The sequence below is a fragment of the Protopterus annectens genome, chromosome 6.part0, assembly GCF_019279795.1.
Source record: "Protopterus annectens isolate FY-2018-M chromosome 6.part0, PAN1.0, whole genome shotgun sequence".
Lineage (NCBI taxonomy): Eukaryota > Metazoa > Chordata > Ceratodontiformes > Protopteridae > Protopterus > Protopterus annectens.
This window is the reverse complement of record NC_056737.1, coordinates 1,036,677,614-1,036,700,101: the sequence shown is the minus strand read 5'-3', so window position 1 is coordinate 1,036,700,101 and position 22,488 is coordinate 1,036,677,614. Positions and strand designations below refer to the sequence as shown.

Genomic DNA, 22,488 nt, shown 5'->3' with positions numbered 1-22,488 from the left:
CATCATCATCACTCCAGATCCACCTGGTAGCAGTGTATTATTCCCTCAACACAGAATGTAAACCAGTGTCATCACTCCAGATCCACCTGGTCGCAGTGTATTATTCCCTCAACAGAGAATGTAACCCATCATCATCACTCCAGATCCACCTGGTAGCAGTGTATTATTCCCTCAACACAGAATGTAAACCAGTATCATCACTCCAGATCCACCTGGTAGCAGTGTATATTCCCTCAACAGACAATGTAACCTAGCATCATCACTCCAGATTCACTAGGTAGCAGTGTATATCTCCTTAACAGAGAATGTTATGGTAGACACTCTCAGCAGAACTTCAGCTCCCTCTCACGAATGGATGCTTCACAGAAAGGTATTACTGGACCTTATCCACAGGTGGGGTATTCCACAAGCAGATCTCTTTGCCTCCCCCAGAGTAGACAGATGCCCATATTCCCCCAGAATAGGCAGATGCCCAGATTCTGCCCAAGGGACCCGCACCCACAAGCTTAGAAGGTGGACGTCTTTTCCTTTTCTTGGGAGGGAATGTACCTCTGTACCTTCCCTCCCTTCACTCTGATTCAGAAAGTCCTCCTGAAAATACAGAGGGACAAACCCAAAATGCTGTTGGTGACCCCCTTTTTGGCCAAGACAGCATTGGTTTCCCCTTCTCCACCTAGTAGCCAAGAAGAATCATCACAGGTTACCCCACCGAATAGACCTGCTCACACAGGACAGGGGATCCCTTCTACACCCCCAGGTAACAATCTGAAACTGACCTTATGGGTGATAGGGTTCTAATCCCCTACAGACACCTATACTGAAAGGATGTACTCGGTGTTCTGCAGGAGGCCAGTAAACCTAGTACCAGGAGAAATTATGTATCTAAATGGAACAGATTCTCCGAATGGTGTCCACGGAAAAACCAGGACCCTCTGACTACTTCTATATCTATGGTCCTTTCCTATTCGTGTGAGCTACTTCACTTAGGACTAACCTTCTCTTCAGTCAAAGTCCATTTATCTGCCATCTCTGCTTGTCTGCCCATATCACCTCCTCTGGTTTCCAGATTGGAAGTCAAGATTTTTCTGAAAGGGGTACTTCATATCAGACCCCCCCCAGAAAGTCTGTACCCCCTCCTTGGGACCTGAATTTCGTACTAGAAAAACTTACATTGCCGCCTTTTGAACCAGCTCATTCAGTATCCCTGAAACTATGCACCCTGAAAACAGTTCTACTAGTGGCCCTCACCTCCGCCAGGATAGTATCAGAGATACAAGCCCCTATGGCTTCCTCTCCTTATCTTATTTTCCAAAAGGACAGAGTTGCCCTAAGGACCAACCCCTCCTTCATGCCTAAGGTGGTTAATGAATTCTCATTAAACCAGACGATTAACCTACTGGTTTTCTATCCTCATCCACAAAATTCCTCAGAGAGGACTCTCCATTCCTTGGATGTCCACAGGCAACTGAGGTATTACTATTATTAGACAAAACCAGACCTATCAGAAAGTTGGACCAACTTTTCATCGCCTTCCATCTGAGAGCTCTAGGGAAGGCAGTCTCCAAGCAGACCATTTATTCATGGATCTCAAAATCCATTGGGATGTGCTATTCCTTTCATGGAAAATCCTTGCACAGTCATGTCAAACCTCACTCTTCCAGGGCAGCTGCCTTTTTCAAAGGGATCGACTACGCTTCCATTTTATAAGCTGCCACTTGGACTTTGGTTCACACCTTTACCAAACATTACAAACTGGACCTAGCCTCCAGAGCAAGAGCGGGGTTTGCCAGGTCAATTCACCAAGGTCTCATTAACCAGGGAACCCAATCCTCCACCCAGGCTCATACCTAAAGCTCTCTGGTACTGTCAATCCAAAAGGAAATTTGGTACACTAAACCAAGAAACAAAGTAAAGTACCAAACTGCCAGAGCCACGGATGTCAAAACCAACGTTTTAATGTTAAAATCCACAAGTGAACGCAGAAATCAATCCCAAACACATGTGTTAAAACATTGGTTTTGACATCCGTGGCTCTGGCAGTTTGTTACTTTACTTTGTCTCTGGTACTGTCCCTACTGTAATGAGTACTGCAACATGAGAACAGAAGGACACAGAATAGTTCTGTAAGAACTTACCATAACTTTAGATGTCCTTCTCTTCCATGTTGCAGTATTCAGTCCCACCCACCTGCCCCTCTACCTTACCTAACTAACATACCATGCCCTACCTGTGGAGACATAGATATTCTCTCCCCCAGTCTCCCCACTAAACAAAGCCTACCTACTACCCAAGGTCTAGTCTACGTGTAAGTCTATGGGTCTCCTATTAGGATCCTGTCTTAACCCACAGGAGTACTACTGTATGCAGCAGTTCATTCTGAAGAGGGTACGTGCGGATGTCACTTTTATACCCTACGTTGGTTTATGGCCCTCACAAGGGATGTCACACATACCCTCTAGGAGCAAAGGCTTTGGTGTACTGGCCAGATGGCAGTGCTGCAGGCAGCAACCTCCCTACTGTGATGAATACTGCAACATGGAAGAGAACGAAATCTAAAGTTATGGTAAGTTCTTACACAGCTATTCTTTATAACTACAGATCCTGAAGGTACTATCTTTTCATGAGGGATGGTTCAGATCAAGTCCATGACTGGATTTAAATTTAGGGCATTACGCTGTTTAAAATTAGTTTTCAAGCTGCTATGATTTTATTACATTAGTGTTACTATATTTGTATTACAAGTATTTAAATATACATTTCAGTTCTGAAGTGTTTGGGCTGAAATTCATTAGTAATGCAATCTTATAGATTAATATGTGAATGTGAAAATGTGGCATGGTTCAGAATTAAAAGTATTAAATGCTTATGTATGACTATGTTTCTGTTTATTAGGAAACTGAACCAAAGTTGTCTCCTAGCTGGAACCCCAAAATTGTATATGAACCCCATCCACAGTTGACACGCATTATGCCTGAAGCTGTTCCTTTTGAGCCTGTGCAGATTGGCCTGCTTGTGGGTACAATGGAAGTTAGTTTGACACTGAAACAAAATGAAACCATTCCTGGAGCTAAGGTATTTCATAAGTTCATTATGTGGGTTCACTAATAAATGTGCAGTGCCCTTCAGTTTGTTTCTTCATTTTAAGTTGTTTACTTGTAAAAGTAACTGTTGCTAAAAGGACAACAAAGTTGAATTCATGAAAATGTTAGCGTCAGCATATTTTGTTCAAAGGAACAATCAGCTGTAGTGGTCAGTTTTGAAGTTATTTTAGCTTGGAGAACAGTATCCAAACATGTAGCTCTTCCTGCTTTGTGAGCTAGACTGTTTAGAAAAATGATCCATAATGTTTTTTATTACATTGCTTCTCAGGATGCCATGTGCTGACAAGTGATTTTTATTACTTTTAATATTTTACTCTGTAGGATAATTTGTCATAAGTAATGGAACAGTAGGATTTTAACTGGATCTGTATAAAAATTCTGCTAACAAGTTTACTTCTCATCTGAGGAAATGACTAAAAGCTGTATGCAGTGAAATAATTTGTACATACTGTAACCAGTATTGCATCTGTGTATTTGTTGCAGTTGGATGTAGATGGGCATATGGACTCTGTACATATTTTTCTGTCTCCACGACAAGTGCATTTACTGTTGGACATGATTGGAACCATTACAGGACCAGGTAAGTCACAAGATAAATTATTAGCATTTATTCAGTTTAATGTAATTAGTGTAGTTTGCACCTGACAACTTTTTACTTTGATTTCTAGACATTATATACTCATCTTAGTTTTCAGACTTAACAGTACCTGTGATCATAATCAGATTCAAAACATAAGTCTAAACTCAGTATCTTTTACCCCACTTTAACTTTTCTTGAGGGACTGTTTTTGTAGTGGAACGTTGACAGTAGCCTGCTGTCCAGTCATGCTTTTATTTTGTAGATGCGTTTTTGAAAAGTACATTTACGCCTTTATAATCTTACAGAGGTAGGATATCCGTCCTTAAAGTGTTTCTGGATGCTGTGTGTCTTGCTGGGTATGGTAACTCATGTACTGTGTAAACCAAGTGAAATGTTAAGGAGGCAACATTTTGCCTGGTTGATGGACAACAGAAGTCCCAGTTTCAAATTCACAAATAAAATTATGGTGCTCAGGTGTGCCAGTAAAGAAAATGACTGTGTACAGGATGATATAATGCTGTTTAAATTACTAGCCATTCACTTCAAAGCTTCCAGTGTACTATATTTAGTATGTCTGCTACAGCTAGTTTCTTATCTTGGATGAATACCATAGGAAGAGAAGAACATTTATGGGAGAGCAGTGACGTAGTTGCTTGTGATGGTGTCTCAAAGCACTTTGCTCTCCTGTTCAGTTTGTAACTGCAATATCTTCTTTGGTGAGCTGGCTGATCCTCCTTGTGTCCATGTGAGTTTTTGCTGGGTATTTGAGTTTCCTTCCACATCCCAAAGGTGCATCACTGGTGAGTTGATGATACTCCAAATTGCCTGAAGATATGCATGCTATATATGAGTGAAAGTGTAAGCTTGTGTGTGTGTGTGTGTGTGTGTGTGTGTGTGTGTGTGTGTGTGTGTGTGTGTGTGTGTGTGTGTTCTCGTAGGTAAGTTCTAGGCAAACCAGTCTGGAGTGTAGACCATTACAAGTCCCTAACCAATAACCCATATTCAGAAGTGCCATCCTGCCTCAAAGAAGGTAACACAAAGTAGACTGGGGTGAGAAGTGTGAGGCTAACCATCCAATTATCTAGGTTTACCTTGAAGCTGGCAAAAGTGCTACTGTTTCAGATGTGGCAAATGCATTAGGATAAGAATCTCACTCCAGAATGCCTTAGTTTTATGTTGATGAAGATTTAGTTCCTTTAAGTGGGTATTTGAGGACCCACTTGCTCTGTGAATTAATAGGGGGGTCAAAGAGGGTCAGATCCTTCATGGCTGTTAAGGCAGATACCGAGAAAAGAACAAGTACGGGGGGGTGGACTGATAGTCTTATCATGATGAAAATTTTTGAGGCAATTGTTATGGGAATCTCTTGGGCATGGCTCTCAATTTTCCACATTTTCAGAGAATGCACATATTTCATCGTATATTTTTGGTCTGTTCTTCACAAGATATGCAATTTTCTGGAAAGTCATTGAGAATTAAAATCAATAATGTAGACATCTGAGTTTCAGACTTCATGTTCTTCAGAAAATGCATACCAGTACCAAATCTATTATTCTAACTCTGTAAGTTTATAAGAGCAATATTTAAAATCTGCCTCTGTTTTTGGGCCTTATATTTTCCTTCATCTAAATTTCTTGTGCTAACTGGTTGAGAGGTATGCTGTGAGGTCTCTCAAACTGAGTGATATATTTAAATAAATAGATGCCACAAAGGGCATTATGTTCAGTAATGGATTTGATGAGATACCAGTAAATGGGAATTAAAACTTTATTTGTATATAGAGACGATGACTTTGAAAATTAGGTGAGCCAGGCAGAAGGGTTTCTGAACTACTGCAGAGCCATGATGGTCAAAAGATGAGTAAGCAACAAGAGTACCTGGATGCCTGACCAGTGTCTGTTGGGAGTGTCTCCCCTGTATGGTATGGGGAAATGTTTTGTTTAATAAAATGAACATTTTTTAACATTTAATTTGAGGTCATTATCCATCTACCAATTTTTAACATGGTCTAAACCGTGTTAGAGTAGATGTCAGTTAGTGGAAGATCGAATAACATCAAATTTATAGTAATCATGAAAAGAAAGCTTATGTTGAGTTAAAGGTTAAGGTCTTTAGTACTGGTGATCATAGTAGTGTCATTTTTGTGAATATGAAGGAAGATGCCTGGGCAGGTCATTTTTGGAATTGCAGGCCAGGCAGAGGTTACTCCTAAGGAGTTTGTGTATGGACAGAGATGAGAGGTAAAGCCCAGAGGTGTTTTATACAGATAATGGAACTCAAGGATTGTATTCAGTTATTGGCCTAGTAAGGGAGAAGTAGAGACATATGTTAACACCTTTAGGCTACCCCTGTCAGGGATCTGTAAACATCATTTACTAGGATATGTTTTGGCTCACCTGCAGTCTTGAAATGGACTAAGCAGGCAATCAGAAAATGAATGAAGGAATGAATGAATGAAGAGTAAATAAAAAGGGTAGTTATGTTGTTGAGAGCTAGCAGTAGAGGAGTTTTGTGTAGAGACTAGACTTTTGTTGTTACTTCGTTGGTGCCAGTAATCTGGAAGTTGTACAGTTCCACAAGTCCTTGTTAACACTACTGCTTGCTGCAGAGGGGGTGGAGAAGGATCAAGGGCTCCATTTAGTGTTGTCCTTGCTTTGAAAGGGTGGTAGAAATATGTGGTGTTCTACTGCCACACAGTGGACAATAGGTACATAGCAAGTATTTTATTTATTTATTTATTTTACATTTGTTAACCGGGCTGGTCTATCTGGATACATATCCGTTTTCAGACACTTCCTGCTTTGGTATCCAGTAATGTCAGAAATGCTGGAGGAGCAAATTCTTTTGAGTTGGGATGCAGTTTCTGAGTTGTCTAGACATAGTAAGGCCTTGCAAAGTTTAATGCTACTGGAGGCCAAAAAAAAGAAATTGCTAAAAATATAGAAATCAAAATATAATCCTAGTACTGAATATTGTACATGACGTAAAAGAATTGGAGGTGGGTTCCTTAGAAAAGGGAAAGAGCAAATTGCATAGAAGTAAATGGAATCTGCAGGAGCAGTACATGCAGAACAATGGAGGAGGCATGAGGTTTCATGGGATGAAAGGAACTGAACAGTTTATGTAATGTTGGAATGAGCGATGACTGATAAAAAGGAAGCTTGTAAAACACATGAAAAATGTTAACATGGTTTGCTTTCTTTTATATTAACATATGTGAAACCTGCCTTACTGCTTTAGTTGTGATTTAATGAAGATGTTTATATAAAAAGAACTTGGATTGTTTATTCCATTGTAATTCAGGTAATTTCCTAATTATCTCTGTCCATGTAGTCGACCAGATATTCCATATGCTGTATCCACTGATGGAAAAGACATGGTCTTCAGTGCGCATGTTCACTAAGTTTGTGCATGTGCAGAGCCTGTTCATTCAGTCTGATAGGTCCTCAGTGCTGCTCGTCTTATCCGACTGGCAACTTCATTGCTCCAGTCTCGACTCCTTAAGAATTTTCCCTCCCATAGTGCATCTTTCCCCCTAATTATCCCAGATCTCGTTGGTCACTTTCATGAATGGATGCAGATCTGTCCATGTAAGAGCTCCACTTCTGTGTGTCATATGTTAGACAAACTTTAGTCAAAGTTTTCAAGTACTTAATGCCTTTACCACATGTAGTGTTGTTTCATACATCATTGGTGTTAAATCTGCTACCTTTATTATTCATGTAGCCCTTTTTTTTCCCGTGGCAGCTTTTCTTCCCATCCCACCATTGTAGGTTCCCTTTTTCCATGTTGTGAAGTGTAGCATAGCTTTGTTAGGTGTATAGTTTTAGATATAGCTACAGAATGTGTGTGTGTGTGTGTGTGTGTATGTATATATATGTGTGTGTGTGTGTGTGTGTGTGTATATATATGTGTGTGTGTGTGTGTGTGTGTGTGTATATATATATATATATATATATGTATGTATGTGTGTGTGTGTGTGTGTATATACACATATATATATATATATATATATATATATATATATATATATATATATATCTATGGTTTACTATCATATTTTCGAATGGAACTCTGTCAACTGCACTTTTGTCGAACACGGAAAATTGAAAATGGTAATGAACTCCAAAAGCCAACCTAGGAATGGGTTTTAACATGGGTCGAGATAGGGGAGAGGTTTGTAGTTTGGCAATAGCAATGAACACCTATCTCGACCCATGTTAAAACCCATTCCTAGCTTGGCTTTTGAAGTTCGACATTACCGTTTTTGATTTTCCGTGTTCGACAAAAGTGCAATCAAAGGAGTTCCATTCAAAAATATGATAGTAAACCATAGATATATATATATATATATCAATTGCAGGTGTGGCTGTTAGACTGTTCATTTTAATATGTGAACATCAGTTGTACATTCAGAGTTTGATCTAGTTAGATACTTCAGAACTGAAGAAAATTGTTATTGTTCTTTCCTTCTTTGAAGGGACTTGTATTTGATAGTTACAGAGTTTAAAATACTTGTTTTTTGCTAACTTGTTGAACATGGATAAACAAGTGAGCTTTAAAAAATGTTCGATGTGTGGGCACAAGATTCTACCTCACGATCTTTACAATAAATACGTGGTCTGCTTTAGGTGGTCTTCATTTGGAAGTAACTTGCAAACTTTTTCAAAGGTTCTTCCCCAGGGCTCTGGATGACTGTAGGAATAAGTTGATCCTGAGGTGGTTACTTCCACCCAATCCAGAGATTTCAGAAATCAAAAAATGTTCAGGTAAAACTCCAAAAGTTAAGGATTTAGATCCAAAGAGGAGACCATTGGCTCCAACGGCCTTATCTATGACTCAGAAGAAGTCAAAATTAGAAGAATGTTTGACTTATACACTGACTTACACCTTCCCTCTGTATCCAATCCTGTCTTTATTCAGAACTTCCCTTTTACAGAACCAGCTGTGGAAAGGACTGACCAGCATCCTATTATTAGGCCCTACTGAGGTCTGTCAAACAAATCTTTCAGGTTCCACAGTAATACTTCTGAAGCAGATTTGGACCATTTGATGCATAGGTTCCTCAGGATACTGATAGAGATGGAGTTATTCTGCCCCCTTTGGCTTCTAAGGTGGTTGGATCTACCCAGTTTGCACCTATTCTGCTTCCGTCACTGGTTCATCCCTCGGCTCTGGTGCTTTCGGATATAGTACTTTTCTGGGGAGCTTTGTCCTAGTTGCTAAAACCACTTCAATTTTGGCTTTGACGTTTACAGATCTGACTTTCTCTTTTCTAGTTTCAAAGCAGAAACTGTCTCGGATTTGAGGCATCAGTGTGATCTCAAAGTAGGCTTCGGATGTATCCTCTGGTCCATTGTTATTGCTGTTCTCTTTGGCCTTTGACTATTCTGTTCTAATCCCTGCGTTGGGGCCATCCAACTTCAAGATTTCTAAGTCTACTCTCAAGATAAGGTCCATCTCTCAGAAGGGATAGGGCTAGATCTCATGACCCCATTAGCTTCTTTGGATCCATATGAGAATAGATCGGCCTTCCAGATGTTGGGAAGGATGTTTGGTTCTCCAGCTGGACCTTATCATAGGCCCCGCCAGGTGCGGTTCCACCCCAAGGCTCCCTCCCTGTTTTGCTTTCTTCTCATTAGGTGTCATTGGGTCTGAGTTGAGCTACAAGTCTCATTCCCCCATCCCTATCAGCAGAATAGGTCCTCGGATGTCTCATCACCTGACGTTCCAAAGCAGAAAGTGTGCAAAAGGAAGCACCCTTGTGCTTCCCAGTGTTAATGCTGCAGAAGGGAGCTTAGCCTATCAACACGCCCCCCCCCCCCCCCCCCCCGGACAAGACGGTCTTTTTTTGAGGCTTACAGTTTGATATCATCCATAGCCTGGGTGATACTTGAGTTGACAGGCTTACTGACCTCACTGTCAGGAGGTCATGGCAGAAACTGGACGATTGCAAAGCAATCTCTGGGAAACCCGACAAAATTCTTCACCTGCCAAAGGATAAGCTGTACTGGTCCAAATCCCCTACTGTCAACTACATCATTGTGGCAGCAACTACAGAATGATAACTTTCAAAAGACTCTGCTTCCATTCACCCACCTAACTAAGAGTCTAGGGTAATGGATAGATTGGGGAAGCAGGTGTATGCTCTACAGTTCTCTGGAGTATGCCTTGCTGAATGGTCATAGCTTCCAAACGGACTGATGTTGGCAAAGCTCCCCAGTCATGCACAGTGTGGCAGATGAAACTGCTAGGGCAGACAAGTAGGACATTGCGATGAGATGTCAGACATGGCTATGCCTTTGCGACATTGTGAACAACTTCAAGTTGTCCTTTACTTAATGCCCTTTAGTTAAAGAAAGAACGCAGTAGTGTGAGCACGACATTAATACCCTGCCATCAGAGTCAAGTTCTAGGCTCCACAAAGATCATATTCAAGGAAGCAAAAGGGGCCCCATTCTCTCTGGTTTAGAAGGTCCAAGAATCAACAGTTTGAATCACCTTTTGATACAGATGTCTGCAGCAGAGGAGGCTGTTTTAATGGACACCAGCCCAGAGGCAGAGGGGATCTGCATAACCATGGACCCTTTCTGGATCACAAACAACAATAACCCTGCAATTCTGCCCAACTGCTCCACTCTAAAAGCAGTTGGGGGATGTCTCTTCCTCTATCCTTTCACATAGCAAGCTATCACACAGGACAGATGGATAAGAAGGATAATATTCAGAGGATGCTACATTCCTTTTTCTTGATCCCACCATGAACAACTGGGACATTGTTTGCTGTTTAACCCAATCAGGCAAATGTGTCCCTCAATGAGATTAACTCCCTTCTTGAAAAAGGACAGTCTAAGAGGTCCCATCAGAACAAATCAGGTTAGGCTTTGATTCAAAGTTCATTTTGGTTGTGAAGAAAACAAAGGACCTCCAGACAATTTTGGACCAGTCTGTCCAAAAAAACTTGTGTTGTTCTTTGTGTTTCACTGTTGCAGTTTTAACTGATGGGATTTCCTGCTATGGAAGCCATGGTCAGCCAGATTACCAGAGAATTTCCTCCCCATCCAGTTGTTTGTGGATGCCCTGACTAATGTCAAGACATCCTGGTATAAAGGGAGCCAGCCGGTGCCATAACTTCAGTCCTTTCTTACCATTGGAGCCTGAAGCAGAGTTCAAGTCAGTCTGCCAGTTGCTTCACACCAACAAATGTAGATGTCCAAAGCTCAGTACCGCATTGGTTGATCTCCCAAGGAGTAAGAAGAAGCCTGCAAAACATAGGGTACCGGGCGACAGTCGTTCACCATACGGCAGTCCAGTCAGTCTTGTTATTGTTTAAGAAGACAAGATGCTTATGCAGTCCCCTCTGATGACTGAGGTTGTGGCACAGGCCTCTGTAAAGACCCTTTGGAGTCTGATATGCCACTCAGTCCCTCTACTTTTGCACAAACTGAAGGCTCATTGGTTGGGTCTGGAGCCACTTTTCAGGTTCTGGCTTCTGACTGTTTTCCATCTGTCAAATGTGAGACCAGAGTCCCCCATCCTTGGGAGATGTCCTTGGTTCACCGTTCTCAAGACGCAGCCGCCCATCTGTGTGCTGACCCTAATGCTGATGTCACCCTTAAGCCCAAGCCTAAGGCCTCACATAAAAAAGCTGCATCTAGCTTGCCCCAACAGAGGCTCACTAGGCTGCCACTCCCAAACTCAGGCATATCAACAGGACATGATTAGGCTGGCTAAGGATTTGATTACTGTAGTCGGATCTAGATGCCTTGGCCTCCCTGGTTCTGCCCCTGAATCTTCTCCTGGCAAAAGGAAAAGGCACATCTCCCCCTAGTAGTCTTTAGATTATTCTTATTCAGAGAATGACAGACAGTGAGGAGTCCACCATTGAGGAAGGTTTGTCTATTACCTCCTATGGGGGATTCAGACTCTGATGAGAAGCTAGCCTCAGCTTCACCCCCCCCCCCAGGACATATCTTTTGGTGAGACCCTGAACACCCTAAAGAAAACGTCATATAGGAAGATACTCATGATTGCCCTCAGTCAAAAAAGAGAGAATTCCTAAAACTTCTTGAGGATAAACCTCTTGCAGTTCCTCCAGTCTTACAGGTAGTGGACTCTGTCTTGTTGGACTCTTCCTTGCAGCCAGACTCTGTCCCACCTGCTTCTTGGAAGCCAGACAGATTTTACAGAGTTCTGGTTTCCCACAGGCACCATTTTAAGAACTCTGTAGCAGGTACTACTGTGTCTACTTCACCCAGGGTGTTCACAACATGCCTGGCTCCAGTGATAGCCTTCCGCAGGTCAAAGGGAATTCAGAGTTATCCCTAATTGATGATTGCCTCATTCAGGCAAAGAATCTAGAAAAACTCAAAATAGGATTTGTTATACACCCAAGAAACCTTAGCCAACCTGGAGTTCAGCATCAGTATCCAAAAGTCTAAAAACATCCCCACAAACAGGATCATGTTTCTGGGGGCTTTGTTGGACTCCTGTCTTCAAAAAGCTTTCCTTCCTTCAGAGAAAGTAACCTTTCTAACAACATTTCTTAAAACAACTTCATAGGAGTTAACTCACTGCCAGGGAGTTCCTCAGTCTTGGTTTACATGGCCTCTTGCATCCTCATGATCCCCCTTGCCAGACGACTCTACATGAAGGAGGTTACAGTGGTACCTGTGAAATGTGTGCTGCCAGCACTCCCATTCCCTCAACTTCAGGGTGAAGCTTCTCCCTTGTCTCAAGGAAGAGTTTGCCTGGTGGGCCTGAGCCTGCTGCCACAATTTGGGCTTCACCTTCAGGATAATTCCTCAGAACCAACCAAATATTGACCACAGATGCCTAGGGCATATCCTGGGGGGCACAGTACAACAACTTACAGTCACAGGGCAGGTGAGACACCCAGTTTAAAAGCAAACACATCAACCTAGATGAACTGTTGGCAGTCGAAAAAAGGCCTGATTGCATTCATAGACCAGTGGAAACCAAGCATACTCCTAGTAAAGACAGACAAAAATGCGGTTATGTGTTAAATAAACAAGTGGGGGGGGGCTCACTATTACCCTCCTTGTCACTTAGCCATGGATCTTTGGGAAACTGCAGACTCCCTAAGTCTGTACCTTTTGGCTCTGTACATAGCAGAAGAAAGAAATGAACTGGCAGATCACCTAATCAGGAATCTGTCACTCCCTCAGAAGTGGCATTTGCATCTGGAATTTTTCCTCAGCCTATCCAGAGAATGGGATGTGCCAGAGATAAACATTTTTGCCACAAAGCAAAACTCTCAGAAAAGTATTGCTTAAGGACAAAAACCAAATCAGCGTGGAGGATGAATGCCTTCTTCACTTGGAAAGATCTATTCCTGTATGCTTTTTCTCCAATACCCTTATTCCCTAGGGTGGACAAAGGTCATTCTAAAGGCATAGAATGTCAAGGCAGCATGAGTATCCCCTAATGCTCTGTCTCGGCAAGAAGGAACCATGGCTGCTGCCCCGAGTGGACCTATTGATGCAGAACAAAGCCACCATTGTACACTCCAACCTGAACACTTTCAAAGCGACAGCTTGCATGATATTATGACTCCCTAGATGGGAATATCCCTTGACAAGCAGGTCCTGGGCATTCTGAAAATAAATACAGAAACAAAAACTACTAAGTAAACACACCAAGCTCTTACAGTACCAAAATGTCCTTTATTCGATGAGTCGCAAGTTCTAAAACTTTCACCACAAAGTGGCTTCCTCAGGCATATCTAAAATCAGCACTAACCATCACTTCTTATATACTTCCTAGCATAGTCACATGATGCATTTCAGAATCAACACAAGTATGTCAAATTAGTTTAAAATTGTTTAAAACACAGTTTTTACAATAAATAACCTTAAAATGTAGATGTAAAAATGTGAAGAAAAGGTGCATCAAAATTATTAACATTTTTCTGTAAAGCACATCATACTTTTATATGCTTGTCATTAAGAAGCGGCTTTAAAGAGACACAAGACACGTCCATTCAGGCCTGGATTCATATATGCTCGCAGACGTAGTATCCAGTAAAGCTCATCTAGCTCAGTGTTGTATACAATATTACAACCACGCAAGTTTTCATGGACTATTTGTAAAATACAGAATTTGAAGTTATGTTTAGTACCACTATCGACTTTGTTTATACAGGGTATTAGTCAGTACCTGTCTTTTAATTTCTGATATAAGGTTGCTAATACATTGATGTTAAGTTGTCTATCTTGCCTTCATTCTTGCTGTATGGGTTCGGAGCCGACCTCGGCTCCGACTCGGCCACTCTAAAAGCTCGAGAGTTGGTTCCACCGGCTCGAGGCTGCCCCTATATCCCACAATGCTAGGCGTGAATTACCTCAGATCTCGTTTGCCGCTACAGCGATCGAGGTGTTTTTCTACCGGCTCCAGGTTAGTTAAAATTAGATTAGTTTAATAACTTTAAACTTACGCTAGCTTAGTTTATTCCCTTTATTACCCTTAGTGTAGTGGATATTATCCCTTCTACCTTTTTTTTCCAGCCCCTTTTTCTCAAGAACTTATAAGTTCTTTCCTTAGGCCTTCAGGCCCTTCCTTCCCTCCCTAGGGTGTGTATGTGTTTTTTGGTTAGGAATATTTAACTTAACTTACCTTTCAGAAGTTTTGTTTTAAATAATTCTACTTTGATTTCTAACAGTGTAATCTGTGTGTGTGTGTTACTGTGTGTGGTTACACTTCAGTTCCTTGAATATGTCCAAGGATTCAAAGGTCTCAGGCTTCAAGAAGTGTGACTCGTGCTGTCAGAAAATGTCTCTGACAGACGGTCACACTTCTTGTGTGTACTGCCTGGGACCTTTACACCTGCAGGACTCTTGTGCTGTATGCCATGGCTTCAGCCCTAGAGTCCTGCAGGAGAGAAGAAACAAACTCATATTAAGGGGTTTGCTTAAGCCTGAAGGTTCCCTTTCTGCTACATCGGGAAAACCTTGAAGGCTTCCAAGACCTCGGCTCCAGCTTCAGAGTCGAGGCCTAAGGCTTCGAAGCCTGCTGCTTCATCGGCTCTGGCTGGAGCCGATGAGTCTTTGACTACAGTATCTGTGGTTCCCTCGGCTCCGGCCGGAGTCGAGGCATTAGAGATTCCTGGGTCGGCTCCGATCAGACCATCGGAGCCGACATCTAGAAAGAGATCGAGGTCACCGTCCCTTGGCTCCGTTCATTCGGCTCCAGCGTCTCCTTTGCTGTCTGAACGGAGCCACAGATCTCACTCCTCCAGGTCATCGAGGCTCTCAGATCACGACCTCCAGAGGGTAGTGAGTCGACTTTTAAAGTCCGAGGCACTGGCCCAAATGCTCCAGAGCCCGACTCATCAGTCGATGCCTCAACTTATTCCTATAAATATTCCTCCTCCGACTCCTTTGAGTTCGGAGCCAGGGCGTCCCGGGACCGAGACTGTGGTAGCGTCGGAGCCGATACAATTGTCTTCGGCTCCGTCGTCGGCTCCGATTTCTTCTTTTGAAGAATCTCGGCGCCGAGCTTCCCTCGTCGGCTCCGAGGGGGTGAGTGGCATCGGACCCTTGTCCGACCCCCCTCTCCCTCTCGGTGCTTCGGCGCTGGTGAGTTCGGCTCCGACATCGGCCTCGGAGCCATCTCTGTCGGTGCCGAGGGAGGTTCTCAGCTTCGGGCGGGGACCTCTGGCTCTGCCAGACAGGGGTGCGTTCGAGGTCATGCGGAGTGTGTTGGAACCTTGTTCGACTCCACAGTCGGCTCCGTCCGCCCCTCCCTCTTCAGTGCCTTTGGTTATGTCGACTCACTCCCTCATCCCAGACCGCAGAGAGCCAGCTCCTCAAGAATCCCCTGTGGGGATCTCATCCTCTTCGAGGCCTCGCCTGAATTGGCAGGGGAGCCCCCTAGGAAGAGAAAGTGTAAGAGGAAGCACATAGACTCACCTGAGTCTGTCACCTCTGACACAGATTTAGAGGATTCCGAGGGTTCCCCACGTTCCCCTTCTGAAGATGTCTCCTTCGCAGACATTCTAGAGATCCTGAAACAGAGGGAAATTGGCCAGCCCTTAACCCTTCGGAGGATGAATCTGTGTATCTTGAGGCGTTTGGCTCTCGCCCTTCCACCTCCTGGGTGTCCCCCCCCCTTTGATCCCCTCATGCAGGTGGTGGCAAAGAAGGCCTGGACGGCTCCTGATTCAGTGGACCCTACCCCCAGGAGACCTTCAAAATTTATAACAGCACCAACTGACAAACAATTTCTCACAAAAGGTGTTTCTGTGGATGCTATGGTGGTAGCTGCTGCCACCAAGAAGGAACTAGCTGATCCTTCAGTGCCTGTTCATCCCCCTAACAAAGAATCTAGGTCTATGGACAGGTATGGGAAGCGGATGTTTTCGTCAGTGACCTTTGCAATGCGTTCACTGAGCTACCTATGCCATTTCACCCGTCTCCAGAGAGACTTGATCAAGGAAGCGAGTGAGATGTTGAAGGATACTACAGCTGCAGATTTTCAGGACAAAATGAACACCCAGCTGACTACCCTTAATTCGATAGCTAACTCCTCCATGCGCCTCCTTTCATATGCGGCTGATGGAGCGAGTAGAGCCGCAGGGACAGGTGTTGCCTTACGCCGGCATGCCTGGATGCGACTATGTAATTTTGCGGACCCCTTTAAAACGTCTTTCACTAACTCCCCGTTTGATGGATCATCTCTCTTTGGTCCTCAAGTGAAAGAAACCTTGACTAGGTGCGAGACGGATGGCAAAACTCTATCTGCCGTCGGAGTCCGTTTTTCTACTCCTTCTAGACCTTACCCCAAAGGCCAGAAAAGTGGGAAAATGTGGTTCCGCAAACAATCTCAAGGGAATTTGCCTGACGCACAGAATCGGTTCCCCTCCAGAGGCAGAGGAGGGAACAATAATGGTAGACGTCGCCCTAGAGGCAGAGGGGGCCCGCAGAACCAGGGCAATCGAGAAACCTTTTCCGATAAGCCCTTTCAGCATCCCTGAGGTGTTGCCCAACTGTCCACCTTCGGAGGCAGTCGGGGGAAGATTGTCACTGTACCCAGAAGCCTGGCTATCCCTAACTCAAGACAAGTGGGTACAGTCCATCATTTCCGAAGGCTATTCCATTCCCTTCGTTCGCATTCCAAACCGATCAAAAAAATCCCTTCCAGATGTTCCACCCGCTCAAAGGGATCTTGCAGCTTTGGAAATTTCAAAGCTGCTGACAAAAAGAGCAATTCAGCCAGTTCTTTACTACTAGTTCCAGCAGACCAGCAAGGATCTGGAATCTACTCCAGGTTCTTTTTAGTTCCAAAGAAAACAGGGGACTGGAGACCAATTTTGGATCTCAGTATCTTGAACAAGTCGGTCAAGAAAACAAGATTTCGGATGGTCACGCTACAGTCCATCCTTCCCCTATTGGGAAAGGAAAACTGGATGTGCTCTATAGACCTTCAGGATGTGTACTATCATATAAAAATGAACAGACGCTCCAGAAGATTCCTCCGCTTCATGCTGGGAACCAGTCATTTTCAATTCAGAGCCCTGCCCTTTGGTCTCACCACAGCCCCCCGGGTGTTTACCAAATGCATGGCAGTGGTAGCTTCTCACCTGAGACGTCAAGGATTCCAGGTGTTTCCATACTTAGACGACTGGCTCCTCACAGCTCCCACCAAGCATCTTCTTCTAATGGCCAGGGACTACACCTTTCGCATTTGTCAAAACTTAGGCATTTCAATAAATTGCGAAAAGTCTGTTTTGTCGCCTTGTCGTGTTATTACCTTCATAGGCGCAAATCTAGACACAGTCAACATGTCTGCGAGGCTAACAGATCAGAGAATAACAGACATACACAAACTGGTCTCGCTCCTCTTCAGCAGCAACAGAGTCAAAGCCAGGTTAGTTCTGAAAGTATTGGGGATTATGGCGGCTGCCATACCTCTGCTTCCATTAGCCAGATTCCACATGAGAATCCTTCAATGGATGCTCTTCACACAATGGTCATACCAGCAACTTCCGATGTCCCACACCATTATGATTACGCAAACATGCAGGAATCATCTTCTGTGGTGGATGTCTTCCCTCAGCTCTTCTTGGGAAGACCCTTTGTTCCTCCCCCTCCGGTTGCTACTCTGACAACGGACGCCTCCCTGATCGGGTGGGGGGGGGGGCATTATCAGGGCAGAACTGTCCAGGGCACATGGCAACCAGGCGAATGCCACTTGCACATAAATGTTCTAGAGATGAGAGCAGTGCTTTTAGCGTTGCAAGCCCTTCAAGACTCTCTTCCCTTGGGAACGATAGCAATCCAGACAGACAATATGTCTGTAGTGTGGTATATCAACAAACAAGGCGGAACCAGGTCCTATCCCCTATGTCGAGAAGCACTCAGACTGTGGCAATGGGCGATTTCTTCTCAGCGGTTTCTGATAGCAACGCACATCCCCGGGAAGTCCAATCAAATCGCGGACAAGTTGAGCAGAGCTATCCTCATGCCTCACGAGTGGTCTCTGAAAGACTCTGTTGTGAGAGAAATTTTTCTCAAGTGGGGTCAGCCTTGCTGCGACCTTTTTGCTACTCCCCAAAACAGCAAGTGCAGAGATTATTTCACACTATTCCCGTTACCAGACCAGCCCAGCAGAGACGCTCTAGTCCAAGTTTGGCCCCGGGGACTTCTGTATGCATTTCCTCCCTTCCCACTAATCTCTCAAGTGAATACAGAAAGCTATCGCTCAGAAGGCCTTATTGATCCTCATTGCTCCTTACTGGCCTCGGCAGGTTTGGTTCCCCTTTCTACATCAATTTCTATTGGAGCAACCTTGGCATCTGGACCTAGTTCCAGATCTTTTGATCCATCAATCGGGTCAGTTACATCGCTCCCTCCCCTCTCTGAACCTCACTGCTTGGTTCCTCCAGTTCCAACCTTAGCTAGGCTTCCTCAAATATCTCACTCTGTTCGAGATATTTTGATAGCTTCCCAAAAATCTTCCACTCGGAAAATTTATCTGAGTAAATGGAAACGTTTTGCCTATTGGGCTCAAGGAAGGGACTTAGATCCTTTCACTGCTCCCATCCATATGGTTCTTGATTTTCTTGCTGAACTCTTTCATGCAGGTTCTTCTCCTTCTACTCTCAAAGTTCAATTGGCAGCTATATCTAACTTTCATGTGGGCATTTCAGAGTCTGCTATAATGTCCCACAAGCTTTGCAAAGCCTTTTTGAAAGGAGTTTTTCTACTCAGACCTCCTATAAGAAATCCTCCTCCTCCTTGGGACCTTAATTTAGTTCTCAGTTCCTTGATTCTCCCCCCTTTCGAACCTGCAGCTTCCTGTTCTTTAAAATTGCTATCATGGAAGACTCTTTTTCTGGTAGCTATTACTTCAGCCAGAAGAGTTTCAGAACTTCATGCACTCAGCTGTCGACCTCCTTATTTGTTGTTCCATAAGGACAGGGTATCTTCTGAGCGAACCCGTCCTTTTTACCTAAGATAGCCTCAAGTCTAACCTAAATCAAAGCATTGACCAACCTGTGTTTTTTCCAGAATATTCTAATAGGTCTGAACAAAAATTGCATTGGCTAGATGTTCACAGTCAGTTAAGGTACTATTTGGATAGAACCAAACAATTCAGAAAATCTGACCAGCTTTTTGTCTCTTATGCAGAAGGCAAAAAGGGACTTTCAGTTTCAAAGGTATCATTATCTAGATGGCTAACATCTCTGATTTCCCTTGTTTATGAAATTAGACACCAAAAGCTGCCTAGCAAACCTAAAGCCCATTCCACCAGAGCTTTGGCTACTTCTATAGCCTTCCAAGACAGACTGCCTATTGACACCATTTGTGCAGCGGCTACTTGGGCTACTCCTCACACATTCATTTCTCATTATAAGTTGGATTTAGCTTCTAGACATAGAGCTAACTTTGGTTCCGCTGTTCTCAAGAGTCTGTTCCGTTAGGCCACCCGGGACAAGGTGCTAGGGACGCGGTCCCATCCAGCAAGAATGAAGGCGAGATAGACAACTTAACATATAGAAGTTATGTTCTTACCATAACGTTCCATGTTAGTTGTCTTCTTCTTCTTTCTTCCCCACCCTCCTTCCCCTGGCCTGGACAGATCTAGAGGAGTTTGATTGTGACCTCTCTTTCTACCACCTCTTTGCGATAGGTATATGCTCTGCTGTGCATATTTCCTAGATCAGGCTTAGGTCACCCTTTCTCTTCCCCTTGTTTATAGAGGTGGAAATTTTCCAGTTTTTCCTGGTTGTATTTTTAGCTGGGCCTAGCTCACAAACGAGATCTGAGGTAATTCACGCCTAGCATTGTGGGATATAGGGGCAGCCTGGAGCCGGTGGAACCAACTCTCGAGCTTTTAGAGTGGCCGAGTCGGAGCCGAGGTCGGCTCCGAACCCATCCAGCAAGAAAGAAGGCGAGAAGAAGACAACTAACATGGAACGTTATGGTAAGAACATAACTTCTATTTTTAGCCTTTGGTTAGTTTTGCCTACATAGAAGGCATCACAGCGTACACACACAGCCAGATAGACCAAGTTCTTAGTATTGCAGTTTCTTGTTGCTCTTAGTTCAAAAGTCTGACCACTCACTGGATGAACAAATACCTTATCAGTGTAAATATATTTATAGAAAGCACAGTTCCCACACATTGTTGTACCAAAGCCATAGATGAAGGGAAGGTAGTCCACACAGCCTACCTGGACCTCGCAAAGGCCGTTGACACAATACCCCACTCGGGCATCATAAATAAGCTCACCAGCTAAAATATCAACCCCTATGTCACAAGATGGGTTGCAAACTGGCTCAGGGATAGAACCCACATGGTCAGAATAGCAGGTGCCATGTCAGACTCTAAACCAGTTACAAGTGGTGTCCCACAAGGCTCAGTCCTGGGACCTCTCTTGTTCGGTATATATTTCTTCGAGGTACAGGCTAACACGGGTGGACTATGGCTGACCAAGTTCGCAGATGACTGCAAACTGGGTGCTATAATCGGCTCTCTGACTGACACAAGCATCCTCCAAAAGGGTCTCACAGAGATGGATCAGAGCCATGGCCTATAGCTAAATGCCAAAAAGTGTATAGTTATCCCCTTTGGAAAAAACAAAGTGCCCACAAATTACCACATAGGTGGTAATCCATTAAGTATGGAAGAAGTAATTAGGGACTTGGGGACCCAAGTAGATAGCAATCTCTCCTTTGACAGTCACATTGCCAAAGTGGTTAGAAAGACCTTCTATATAGTCCACCTTATCATGAAAGGGTTCACATTGAGATCAAGAGTGGTCATTATGCCCCTCTACTCATCACTTATCAGGCCCATAGTTGAGTACAATGCCCCGTTTGGGATGTACCTTACCCGACACCTTCAGCAACTAGAAAGACCCCAAAAGTATCTCACCAAGAGGATCAGGAGGCTCAAACATGCCCTATGCAGTCCGGCTAAAGAAACTCCAGCTCTACTCAGTTGCGTACCACCTACTCAGAGGCGATCTATGTCTGACGTATAAAGCCATGTCCAACCCAGAATTAATGGACATGCTTCACCTCAGGAAATCTAAATCCCTTAGAGCTACACACTCCAGGGACCTGAACCTCAGCACAGAAATAAATAGGACATGCTGGAGGGACAGATTCATATCCCAGAGGCTCCCCTCACTCTGGAATAAAATCCCAATCCATGTCAGGCAGAGCCCCTCACTGACCTCTTCAAGAGAAATCTTGACGAATGGATGGGAGATCGTAAGTTTACCCCTGGGATCTCTTCTATGTCGCTGCTTGACAGAGGTACAGTAAACAAACCTTAAAAGGGCTACCTTCTGTGATCTACTATACAGAGGCACAGTCAACTAATCTAAAAGGGTGGCATAAGCCAAACATACTCTGGCTAGGCTTATAAATGCCCTAGGGCAGATAGCGTAGTATCAACCTATGAACCTTTCTTATTTGAGTTACGTGATTGTTCTTTATAACAAAGAAGCTGTTTTAAATTAGCTTTTCCCTTATACCCAAATTGTGGTCTATTATAGATGGTCATTCACAGCTCTGGCACATCTTGCAAAATGTACCAGTATTTGTTTATAATGCCTCTAACCATATTTGTATTTTTGTTATATGTTAACATACATCTTATTGTATTCATCTGTCTAGTGCCAGTTTGGATCCTATCATTACCAGGCTTATCAGAAAAAGTAGATCTAGCATCAATAGAACGTTGTTTCATAACTTCTTTAACAGTATTTTCAACCATATAGGTATCATACTTTTTTTTTTTTTAATAAATTCATTAGCTACCTTTCTTATTTGGTATGCCATCATATTATCAGATGTATTCAGTCGAGCTACCCTCATCATCTGGTTTTTAACAATAGTATTAATAAATTGCGGGTGCATTCTATTTCTACGTAAATAAGAATTACATCATACAGGTTTCTGATACACTGTAGGGCCCAATGTACCATTAACTTCCTTGTGTATTGTAACATCAAGAAAGTCATTGTGTCTATTTGATATATTTTTCTTAAACTTCTAAAAGCTGGATGTGTTCAAAATATATTTAAAAAAACTCAGACAGCTCTACATTGCCATTCCACACTAAAAACAAATAATCCACGAACCATCAGTAAAAAAAAAGGACCTTTCCTTTAAATGGGTTTACATCAGTAAAAATAAAGTTTCTCTCTCAAACAAACATAACGATATTTGCATAAGTGTGTACTTATTGCCAAACCTTTCTTCTGCTTATATGTCTTACTTTGAAAGAGAAACACAGTATTAGTCAGCACAACCATCATTAACTGGCATAGTA

At 43.3% G+C, this 22,488-nt stretch overlaps 1 protein-coding gene across 1 annotated transcript in view; it reads left to right on the top strand.

Moving 5' to 3' along the window:
• Positions 1 to 22,488, top strand: part of ATG2B (autophagy related 2B) — a 1,825,281-nt gene that overhangs the window by 295,712 nt on the left and 1,507,081 nt on the right. Inside the window, exons 5-6 of the mRNA XM_044074646.1 lie at positions 2,893 to 3,072; positions 3,585 to 3,681. Of these exons, the coding sequence (XP_043930581.1) occupies positions 2,893 to 3,072; positions 3,585 to 3,681 (277 nt within the window). The remainder of the gene's footprint in view (positions 1 to 2,892; positions 3,073 to 3,584; positions 3,682 to 22,488) is intronic.